The sequence below is a fragment of the Rhamphochromis longiceps genome, linkage group LG12, assembly GCF_057381845.1.
Source record: "Rhamphochromis longiceps isolate RC_006_pf linkage group LG12, R_longiceps_female_GT1.1, whole genome shotgun sequence".
NCBI lineage: Eukaryota > Metazoa > Chordata > Actinopteri > Cichliformes > Cichlidae > Rhamphochromis > Rhamphochromis longiceps.
Genome location: NC_140568.1, coordinates 15,871,051 through 15,882,567, shown reverse-complemented (window position 1 = coordinate 15,882,567; position 11,517 = coordinate 15,871,051). Strand labels below are relative to the sequence as shown.

Sequence of the window (11,517 nt, the reverse complement as noted above, 5' to 3'; positions counted from 1 at the left end):
CCCCCAGCTCCGAGGCTGCTCCCCAGTTGACCGCAGCAGAGAACATGCCTCTTTACTGCATACATCTCAGCTTCCTGTGGAAATGGATCCTGCTGATCCCACTTTATTTTATCCAGCTTAAATAAATGAATAAAGAGATACATTCTCTGATAAATTCACTGCATTGTATATGACATAATTTACAAATTATGGCTATATTCAAGTATGAAAGAAACATTGTAACACATGTTCATCTACCTCAAGTGGCTGAGCCGTTTTCTGATGCTCCCACCTTGTGGTTTTTTGGGGCAAATTCATATAGAAGATTATTTCAATTTTGTATTTGCAGAAATGTGTATATATCTCACAATAGAACCAATATAATATTTTACAAGTAGATACAAGTGAAAGTATCCTGTGTAAGTAAAAATGCTGAAGTGAAGGTAAGTAAAAACCATACATAAAAAGTATACTTGATTGAACAAACAGAGAAAAGTAATTTTAAAATACGTTTATTGTCATGTCATTCAGGCAGTGATGAAGTCAAGTAAGAGTTTTATGCACTACACTGGTTTTCTATCAAAAGCAGCTGATTCTTTCACAATAGAAAATGCACTTTTTGTACTTTAAAACTGCTCTACAAATGCATAAATATTTTCCTATTGTACCTGTTTGTTGACACAACCAACTTTAAATCTGTATTACGGTATATACAGTGAGCTACTTCAGCAGAGACCTTCCCAGCAGGAGTTTCCGGGCACCTGTAGATACAGGGAAAGGCAAGGAGAAAAAAAAGAGAGAGGGAGTAGTGAAACACACACATCACAGTGTTTGTATTTATCGTAATCTCTACTCTGTGGTAATGATCATGAATTTTAAAATCTGGTTCTTTTGATTATTTAAGAAAAACAACTGAACAATTCTTTCACAATAGAACTGCTAACAGAAACAATGTGTGTAGTATTTGGAATTTTGATAAGATGACTTTTATGTCATTAAAAGCTGAATGAGTTGCAGATTTGAAACACTCCAACATTTCAGGCTAATGTCATATGACATTTTGCCAACTAATCAGTGGCAATTACATCATCCTGTTGCTTTCCTTTTTATTTAACGATACCTGCTGTGTACTACAATGCTCTTCAGAGCTCTCTTGCTTTTCCTTTAGGAGTTTCTTCTTTTTCTGGGAGTCAGTCAGTGTAATCCTGTTCTGTTTGATCTCCTAGCAGGATAGATAGAATGCATCGCCCTCCTCCCTCAGCTCCGGAGAGTCTGTGGGATGAACGGAAAATAGAAAGGCAAGTTATCAGTTAACTTGTGAGGTCTAAATCTGTGGCAGGGGTGTGGTCTCTGGCTCCGCTGCAGCGGAGCGGTGTTGCAGTGGAGCCAAGGTGCTCTGCCAGGAAGGCTGATTGGGCAGGTGCTAACGACGTCTTCTTCCTTTTCCTGATTCCAGGGACCTGAGACGAGAGAGTGTGAAGTATGGAGTCAGCTGCAAGCTGAGTGTCAGGAAAAGATCATGGTGCCAAACCACAAAGGAACATTTTTGTGGTCACCTGAATGCTGTGTGGGGTCCAGATCTTTCACAGTGAGTCCAGCAATGGGAAATAGTCCATCTTGAAATATTTGGCAACTTTGATTTTTGTACTGTAGCTGTCTTCATCTTCCAAAAATCTTAAAGGGATACAATGTGGATAACAAGATGTCCATTGTAGTCAAATGTTGGTGAGGGGTTTAAGAGCATCCTCTCACACATCAAGTTTTGTGCTTTGGTCTCTTTTTTGCCTCCTTGATCTGTGGAAGACCCATACTTTGCATCCTTTGAGGGCAGCTGAGAGCTCACATCTTATGTCTTATCTGTCAGTTCAGAATTTGATGTTGATTAATGTCTCAGAGGAGTGCTGCAGTAGTCCACAAAACACCCGAGGTCAGGGGACAAAGCCTTTGGATCAAAGGGATTTTTTAATGGGGTCACATAACAGTCATCAAGACTGGATTCATGCAGTTTCCTTTTATTTGTGCTGTTGTTGATAAATGGCTTAGAACCCCCTGATGATCCTCCAATCGCCTGAGCCAAGGTGTGAAAATGGGTGTGGGTCCCAGTCAGCCAGGGTTTCGGGTGAGCTCATTGTGAAACGCCCACTCACATCCTGGGCCATCTGACCTCAGGAATTCACATGATAAGGTGGGGCCAGGTTTCACAATGAGCTCACCCGAAACCCTGGCTGATCATCAGGGGGTCCTTTTGTCCCTCTGTGGGGGGATACTCCCACTGGGTTTAAATCTAGGACTCCCCACCATTTGACCTTAGAACTGAAGAAGCTTCTCGGGTGAGAAGTGAAACGTCTTCAAGCAACTTAAAGAAGTCCAGACGCTTTTCTTTGCAAGCTCCTTTGACTAAGTAGGGAGGAGTTTTTTCCCCTTTTTCTCTTCACACGGAAATGCCCAACTGGACTTGAATGTAAGATGAGCCAGGAGTCAAACCAAGTGCCAAATGCGGGAGAGCCAAGGCTCTTCCCCAACTTTTTAACCAATCACAGTCATGTCTTGTTTGTACCATAATGTAAAAACTTTATTCACCTGGGAGTGGCACCATTTGTCTGTCTGGTCCACTGAACACACGAAGGTCTATGGCGCCATGTTAACTTGAACCTTCAACCATTTCATACATTTTGAAAACTTACTGAAAACGTATAATTTAAGTTTGTTCATCTTCTCTCCAAAAAGAACACCAAAGAAGCATGCGTTATAAATCACATAAACTCCCATCACGTCTATGTTTCCCTATCTGCACTTTTTTCCTGATTGTGGCTAATTATGCTAATTTGTCTTGCTTGGTTCATTTTGATCTTATCATGGACACTTGAGGTTGTTTCTAAAACTAAGACCATCCCTATAACCTCCCATGTTAAAATAACCCAGTTGGTACAAAAACAGGTTGGGCATTATTGGACATTTTGCAGTTTTCATAATTGTATCAAAGGGACATAGTTATGTTACCTGTTCCTGTACATTTTATGGATACAGATTGCTAACCGAGCATGCAAGGCTACCACGGCCTGGATGACTGAGAACCTAAATAGATAACCATGCTAGTGTTATCTGACCACTCTCTACTCCAAAGTTACTCCTCATTCAACATGGGCCGCCAATATGCTAATGCTAAAGTTTCAAAATGATCAGTCTAGAAATCAGTGGGTGAACTAACAGTGTGTTTGTGCATCTTTTATATACAGTCTATATTTGCAACATGTATTTAGGACAAGTATTGCTATAGAGCTGTCTCATAATGTCTAATAAGACAAAGCAACTAAGATGGATTGGTTTTGGTCCAAATCTTTCTGCAAATGCAGCTCATCCTGTGCTTTAACTCTGTAATCATTGAACACAGTCCCTGGCCTGAATTTGTTCCCTCAGCTTGTTTAACAAACAGATGTTGTGCTCTCATCAGTCCATCTTGTTAGCACATTACAAAACCAACCCCCACAGGTCTGGCCCGGATCTGGTATCAAGTCAGCACTGCTAGCTGACTTCTGGCATGATAAGACGTATGTCATCCAGATATGGGCCAGGTCTGGCATAGATGGCACTATGTGATGGCATGCCATATTTGGCTCGATTGTGGTTTGGTTTATGTGGCCCAGATCCACAGAAAACAGGTCTGGTCCCGATCTGGCATCAAGTTGCCACTTCTGACTGACTGGTGTTTTGGCAGAGTGTATGTCAACCAGATGTGTGCCAGGTCTGGCAATGATGCCACTGTTTATGCGTTGGCATGCAATATCTGGCCCGATTATGGTTTGGGTTATGGGGCCCAGGCTCATGGAAAACAGGTCTAGCCCGGATCTGGCATCAAGCTGGCACTTCTGACTGACTGGTGTCATGGCAGGGTGTATGTCAACCAGATGTGGGCCACGTCTGGCAATAATGGCACTATTTATGTTCCTATTTTCCTATTTTAGTTAGAAGACCCAAATGCCATGTTGCAATACTATACTGCTATGGTAGCCAATGTCTCAAATGCAGGTTTGACAGGTTTGTGAGTGTACTTTATCCAAAACCTAGTGAGGGTTTACTCATCTTTGCCAGTGGGAGGCTGTAGCTCAGGTGGTAAAGCAGGTTACAAACGGATCGGAAGGTTAGTGGTTAGATCCCTGCCTCCTCCAGTCTGCATGTCAAGAGTATGAATGTGTATGAATGCCCTCAGTTAAGCGAAATTGTGTGATTGGGTGGCATGTTGTATAGAGCACTTTGAGTAATCTGGGAGATTAGAAAAGCGCCATATAAGAATCAGTCCATTCACTGTCTGAACAGAGTTAATGGCATTGTTACTGTTGCACTGTTTTGCATGTTCTGGCACATGTTGTTATTGCATGGCTTGATTAAGGTATACATTAGGCTGACATCTGGGGCCAGAGGTAAAACTGTTCTGGGCCAGCACAGGGCCAGCAGTGTGTCTACAACTGGCCCGTGGCTGCACACCACCTACAGATGGCCCACATACCGCAAAGATTGACGGCCCTTTGGTGGCTCAGATCAGGTTTGCCAGAGGTAATCCACACATGGGCCAGCACAGGACCACCAGTGTGTATGCAACTGGCCTTGTGCTGGCCCATGTGTGGGCCACTAAAGGGCCGTCATTCTTTGCGGTATGTGGGCCATGTGTACCCATATGGAAAAGAAATAGTAAAAACTTATATGACTTAACTCATGAAAGTGGCCACTTTCATGAGTAAATCATATAAGTCTTACATGATTTACTCATGAAAGTGGCCACTTTCACATTACTTTCATACAGTATATTGTTTTAGTAAGTATCCAAAACATAAAAGTTTCATTATATAATTTTTTAAGGGATCTTATATCTGTTTTTACTCTTGTATGCTTTTCATACAAGTTTCACACAAGACAGATACAAACCTTATAAGATTTATATATATCTTTTCCATATGGGTAAGCACATTGTGTGGGCCTGATCCGGGCCATACCAATTTTGCTATGTGGGCCAGTGAACATGGTGGTGCAGTACATGATAGAACACTTAATTTGACACAATTTCTCTCAAACTTTCTTTGTTCCAGCTAATTAAAAAATATAAGTGATAAGTGCAGCAAACCTATTAGATATTAACCCTTTAAAAGCCGGTGGGAGCGGGCACGCTCTGTTTTGCATAACTATTTTTAAATCTGGGTAGCACTGCAACCACGTAAGCTAGCGCAATAATTTTTTTTGCATATGAAACCAGGAGGAGTGGTACTTACATCTTATGCCACCAGGTTGTCCTAGCTCACAGTTTCCTTCCACATATAGCTTTGCAAAAACTGCATAAAAAGCACTTGCAGCAACAAAAACATAATATTCCAGAAACACTGATCCGATCAGCTGTTTGTAACACATCCTACGTCCATCAGCACGAACTATTGCATGTCCTCCATGTCCTGCCCGAAACTGGAAGTGACATCATTTTGCGGAAATGTAGTTTTTTACTATCAGGGCCTTATGAGCCTATACGGGTGTTTTTAAAAGTTATGTTTGACTTTATGACTTTCTGTGTCGTTTCTGGGATGCTTAGGACTCAAATTGCACTGCTGGAAATAGTTTATTTTGATGCATATGCTGGGTTTTTTTGCAAATTTGCATTATAATATTTATTTTTGTTTTTCCTGCAGTATATAAAAATTGGTGTATTTCAAAAATAAAACTATGAAGACACTCAAAATAAATTTCCTGTGGTGGGAAACTATTTTGTGCAACTTTTTGTATTTACAGCTTTGAGGGATAAACCTCTTAAATTTGTCTAAATAGAAATATATGTTAAAAAAAACATCATTAAAAAAACTATTTTAATTTTTTTTGTAGTTTATTGCACTTTTTTGCAATTTATGTAATTACTATGCACTTAATGCAGACATATTATTAAAATTTGGGCTATAATGATTGTATTGATGTATATCAACTTGAAATGCTCCCAAAAATGGCTCCACAGCATGTAAAAATATAATATAAGCTCTGGCGAACTTGGTTCTATAGGTCTTAAAGGGTTAAATATGCCACTCCACAACAACACACTCAAAGGATGCCTGAAGCTGAAAGAAGACAGCGATCATAAAAACATCTCAGGAAAAATTGTTGGAGACATCAATCAGGACAAATATCACACCACAGGAGGATGTTGTTAACATGCATTTCTCGCCATGCCAGACTGATAAATCTTCAGCGCAAACGCAAGCATCCTGTGTGGTTCTGCTGCCACAGAGATGCTTTTTAATAAACATCACCTTCATTATCAAAGCTTCCACATGGCCACAGGCATTACATTAATACCTGCCATGTAAGTCAAAAGACAGACACAGTGATCCAGATTGATGCCCGTTGCACTACCGCTATCTATAAATACATTTCTTTATTTCATGCAGTGCCGGTTCACAATTCAGAGATACCTACTTCTTCCTAATCCTACATAATACTCTAAATGATCATCATATTTTAAAGGTCCCATATACTTACCCTTAAAGGGTGATGAGTGGTTTTGCCTTTTTTTTTTAAACTTTGCGATGGTACTCTTCAAGACTCCAGCAACAAGACAAGACAACTTGCCTTTGGGATTACATCAGGAAGGGGATCTCCCAAATCAGACATGTGGCACTGCTCTCATTGGTGACCCCTTGTGATAAGGGAGCAGCCGAAAGTAGCAGGAAACTACTCCCATGTCACTTTTAGCAGTTTAACTGTAAGCTGTATTTAGTTGTTTTCAGGGCTAAAAAGTTGCTCTCAGACAGTTGCTCAAAGCCAGCACAAAAATACATAATAAGAAAGACAAAAAAACATTTAAGGGTGACAGATACGTAAAAAATTAAATTTAAAAAAAGAGCGAAAGAGAGAGAAAGAAAATCTGGAGGTACGCAAATGTGTTTTTGGAGTATTGTAGTGTTTTTCTTGTTTTGTTTGATTGTTTTGTTATTTGTTAGTGGAGTATGACGGATGTAATGAGAAAAGAAGCTCTGGGAATTCAACTTAATTTACATAGTGCCAAATTACAACAACAGTTGCCTCAAGGCGATTTATATTGTAAGTTAAAGACCTTACAACAAAGAAAACAGAGAAAACCCCAGCAATCATATGACCCCCTGTGAGCAAATACTAAATACTTAAATACTCTAGGAGCAACAAGTAACCCAGCTGTCTAAAAGCAAAGTGCTCTAATGGGATGATATGGTACCCATGAGGTCTTTAAGATAATTTGGGGCCAATAGTTGGGCCCTACCAAACAAGAACATCCTAAAAATACCAGAGATCTGTGGGTTGGGCTTGCATTCTGACTCATCTCTTAGAAAGTGTACTGGCAGATAAGACAAACGGACACACAAAAAACCCACCATAAATCACAATCAGCATATATATTATTTTATTAAACACATTAAGGGACCATACACAAGTTTAAATGCCCCTCTTTTCAAGAACTACTGGGGAATTCACAGGATAAATCAGCTGGATCAGCTAAACCAGAAAACACATAAACGTGATTAAATAAAGAAATCATAAAAAATTAAAACACTTCACAACTTAAAACTGAGACAACTGTGATTTCTTTATTACCACAGCACACCAGGTTATACATAATTTGATCTTAATGGCACTACCTTAAGAACATTGCTGCAGTCAACTGAGAGTTTCGACCTTATTACAACGTCATGCTAGTTCTTAACCTCATTTACATCCACTTTGTCACTGGCAACCAAAGGTTAGTGTTAGGGGTGAGGGGTAAGCTTTTATCAGAAAAACTGTAATGCCTAAAAGTATGTGACTTCATTTGAAAAGTAACACTGTCTAGCTCACAAAAATATTCCTAATTAGCATGTGGCTAATACTAGTCAACTCACTGATGACCTGGCGGATGTTAAGAGGCTAAACAAGCCTACATGCTGGTTTTAGACAGTCTACCAAACTGAGCTGATAACAGTAGAAGATGGAAGATGCTCAGATTCACTTTAAAAACACCAGGATGTGACGTTAGCCAGGACTTTAATTAGAAGAGAAGCAGGACATTTCTAAGACAGGTGGTGTTGGCTAATTCTTACAGAAGAGGGGGTGAAATGTCAGTACTAAAAACCACTACACTACCTACAAGATTTTGAGTCCTTTTGCTATGGTTTTAGTCTATCTCAAGTCTAACATACAAGGAAGTGGTGAACACCCAGCACTCACAGGGAGAAAATGTCTTGACATCCTACAGGGTTGGAATAGTGCTAACACAATCATGTCATCACTTTTTATCCAATTACATGTCTCCGTATCACATTTAATGATCTGTCACCTCATATGACATTCTTAATGGCGATAATCAGCTAGCTCCCTTTTTGACAGATGGAAATAGCAGCGGATTTTTTGGTGTTCGGAACAGATTAATAAAAAGCTGAGATAGGGAAAAGCATCGTCTTGACATGTGGAAAGTATCTGTGAATTGCAGGTAGAGTTCCTCTGGACCTTTTTCAGTAACCCTGTCCACGTACAGCAAAGCAGCAAAAGAGAGGGAGGGTGATAGACATGCAAAGAAACTGTAAAAAAAAAAAGAGAAGAAGAGCAGAGAAAAAAAGTTGACAATATTCTGTTAAAATCTCATTAGCCAGAAAATGTTTGAGTTTACCCTAAAAATAAAAATAATAAATAAAACAACCCCAACCCTAGACGAATCGCTGATCTGATGGATGTTAAGGTTTCCACTAGTGGACAACACCTGCTGCATTCCTAACTGGCAGCTGTAATGGGGAGAAACTGTACCTGTAAGATAAACATGGAGACCACTCCTGCCGCTGTGCTTAGGTAGTTTTTGGCAAACCAGTCCTGCAGTTTCCCAACACAACCCTGAAAGGCAACATTTTTATGTTTATCCTTTACTCATACACATTACGATACTAAGCATACATGCAATTATACCTCAAGCACAAGAAGAGAAAAAGGGGAAAAATTCTCCGTATGTTTAAGTGAGGAGTGCATGACAAAGTGTTCATATGAATGTCAGGAGCCGAAGTTTCCCACCAGATCAATGCATTCATTTATGCTGTCAGTGGTTTTATTGTTGAGTCTTACTGGTGTAGGTAGTGCATAACACAAAGTCCAAAATGGAAAACTGTGGCACAACATTGATAACTGATACCACACACATATACTGATATCTATGTAATCATTTATGCTTGATCCTGGATACCATAGCTCCTCAGAGATGCACGATTCCCTGGCATAACTCAGAAACGTGCACCTTAAAACCAATAACCCGCAAGCTACAAGGAAATAGAGTGTCACTAATTTAGATGATTTACACTGAAACCAGTTTATTTCTCTATACAAAAAAATAATTCCCCACAAAGCTAGCACATTTTACTCATCACTGACTGAAGAAATTAAGAACAAGCTTTTCGTTTTTGTTTTTTTTTTTTGGGGGGGGGGGTTCCCACATGGTAGCCAGACTGAGAGAGTCAGAGCTCGAGAAGCCAAGCATTTTTTCACCTGAACAAGTAATGTCTTCATGAATTTCTTCACAAATCAATTTTTAACCAACAAGCAGCTCTAAAACAAAGTACACTGTTAGCCTTTGCAGTAATTTCCATAGCTTTGTACTGCAAAATCAACAATAAAAAACTCTAAAGGATGTTAGCAGTTTAGTACTGTAATTTGCATGTCATTGTGGGAAAATTCCATGAGATTACATTATTTTTATGGTAACTCACTGTACTCATGGAAACAGCTGTAAAATACAGCAAATGTATTAATTGGTGATGTTACTGAGATTATACTATTACACCATCTGGATTTCTGGTGTTTTTTACTGTAGATCTAAGAGTAATTACTTAAATCCTCATTCCGAGTGTATTACCATAAAATGCAATTCATTGTGAGAGTATTATGACATGTAAACTACAATATGCAGCATCATTTTTAACTTAAGGACTAAGTTGCAGCTACACTAAAATGGAATTTCTTGAATTGAACCTCATATATTAATACATTTATTTGTTTATTCAAACAATGTGAAACATAATTACAGTCCACTTTGTATCAAACAACCAGTCTCACCCTTACAAAAAAAGAATATCAAGTATATTATAAGTAAACTTGAAAACAAGGAAGTATACTTTTAGAAGAATAGAATAGAATAGAATAGAATAGAATACTTTTATTTGTCAATTTCTTCAAATGTACTTGCCATACAAAGGAATTGAAATTACGTTTCACACTGTCCCATGCGTAGGCATTGACAACAATAAGGTGCAGATGCACAACAAAAACAAAAACAGCCCTAACAATAAGATAATAAATAGTAATATAATAATATAAATAGTGCTAAAAGAATACTAAAAAATATATATATATAGCAGCAGGTGTGTGCAATTGCAATGCAAGTCAGGAATGTTTTCAGTTCTTGGTTCAGAGAGTGTTTCCTTGTTGGAGAGTGTGGGGGGGTAGAGTCCAATCTGTCTACTATACTTCTGCCAATCTGGTGATTCTGCTGGCTGGGAGCCGGGAGGGAAGAGAGTTCAGCAGTCTCACAGCCTGGTGGATGAAGCTGTTGGTGAGCCTGGTAGTGCGGGAGCGGAGACTTCTGTATCTCTTTCCAGAGGGCAGGAGGCTGAACAGACAGTGCGCGGGGTGGGTTGCATCGTTGACAATTGTGATGGCTTTGCAGGTGAGGCGAGTGGTGTAAATGTCTTGCAGGGAGGGGAGTGGTACACCAACTATCCTCTCAGCTGTTCTCACAATGCGTTGTAGAGCTTTTCTGTTATAGTCAGTGCAGCTACCGCCCCACACAGTGATGCAGCTGGAGAGGATACTTTCAATAGTTCCTCTGTAGAATGTAGTCAGGATGGGTGGTGGAGCACTTGCCCGCTTGAGTTTGCGCAGGAAGTAGAGGCGCTGTTGTGCTTTCTTGGCCAGTGATGCTGTGTTGGTGGTCCAAGAGAGGTCCTCACTGATGTGCACCCCCAGGAACTTGGTGCTGCTCACCCTCTCCACCGCAGCGCCGTCGATGGTCAATGGGGGGTGACAGGTGTGGCCTCTCTGGAAGTTGACAATAATCTCCTTGGTCTTACTGACATTTAGCAGGAGGTTGTTGTCTCTGCACCACGTGGTCAGGAGCTCAACCTCTTTCCTGTAGTGGGTCTCATCGCCCTTGGTGATGAGCCCCACCAGCGTTGTGTCGTCCGCAAACTTCACAAGGTGGTTGGAGCTGTAGGTTGGTGTGCAGTCATGTGTCAACAGGGTGAAGAGCAGAGGACTGAGCACACAGCCTTGTGGAGCCCCCGTGCTCAGGGTGATGCTGTTTGAGACCTTGTTGCCCACACGCAATAGTTCACTTTCTATGTACTTTTATAGATTTTAGACCACATTACATTTAAGCATACTTTAAGTCCAGTTCGAAGTATACAGAAAAGTATAAAAAAAATTGTCTATACTTGTAGTATAGTAGTGCTTGTAGTATACTATATACGGTAGTATGTAGAGTATTTGAAGTATACCTGAAGTATACTAAGAAGTACAATGAAA

General features: G+C 40.0%; 1 protein-coding gene across 4 annotated transcripts in view; it reads right to left on the bottom strand.

Moving 5' to 3' along the window:
• Positions 1 to 492: 492 nt before the first annotated feature.
• LOC146657090 (leukocyte surface antigen CD53-like) overlaps positions 493 to 11,517 on the bottom strand; it is a 28,968-nt gene continuing 17,943 nt past the window's right edge. For 2 of the 4 annotated variants that reach the window (XM_085424909.1, XM_085424911.1), the window contains 2 exons: positions 8,758 to 8,841; positions 7,350 to 8,534 (listed from right to left, as the gene is read on the bottom strand). In XM_085424909.1, coding sequence (XP_085281035.1) covers positions 8,469 to 8,534; positions 8,758 to 8,841 — 150 coding nt within the window. In that variant the 3' untranslated portion in view covers positions 7,350 to 8,468. Of the gene's footprint in view, positions 741 to 1,099; positions 1,252 to 7,349; positions 8,535 to 8,757; positions 8,842 to 11,517 lie in introns of those variants that run through there. The other 2 variants (XR_014914014.1, XM_085424910.1) reach the window with 2 other exon arrangements.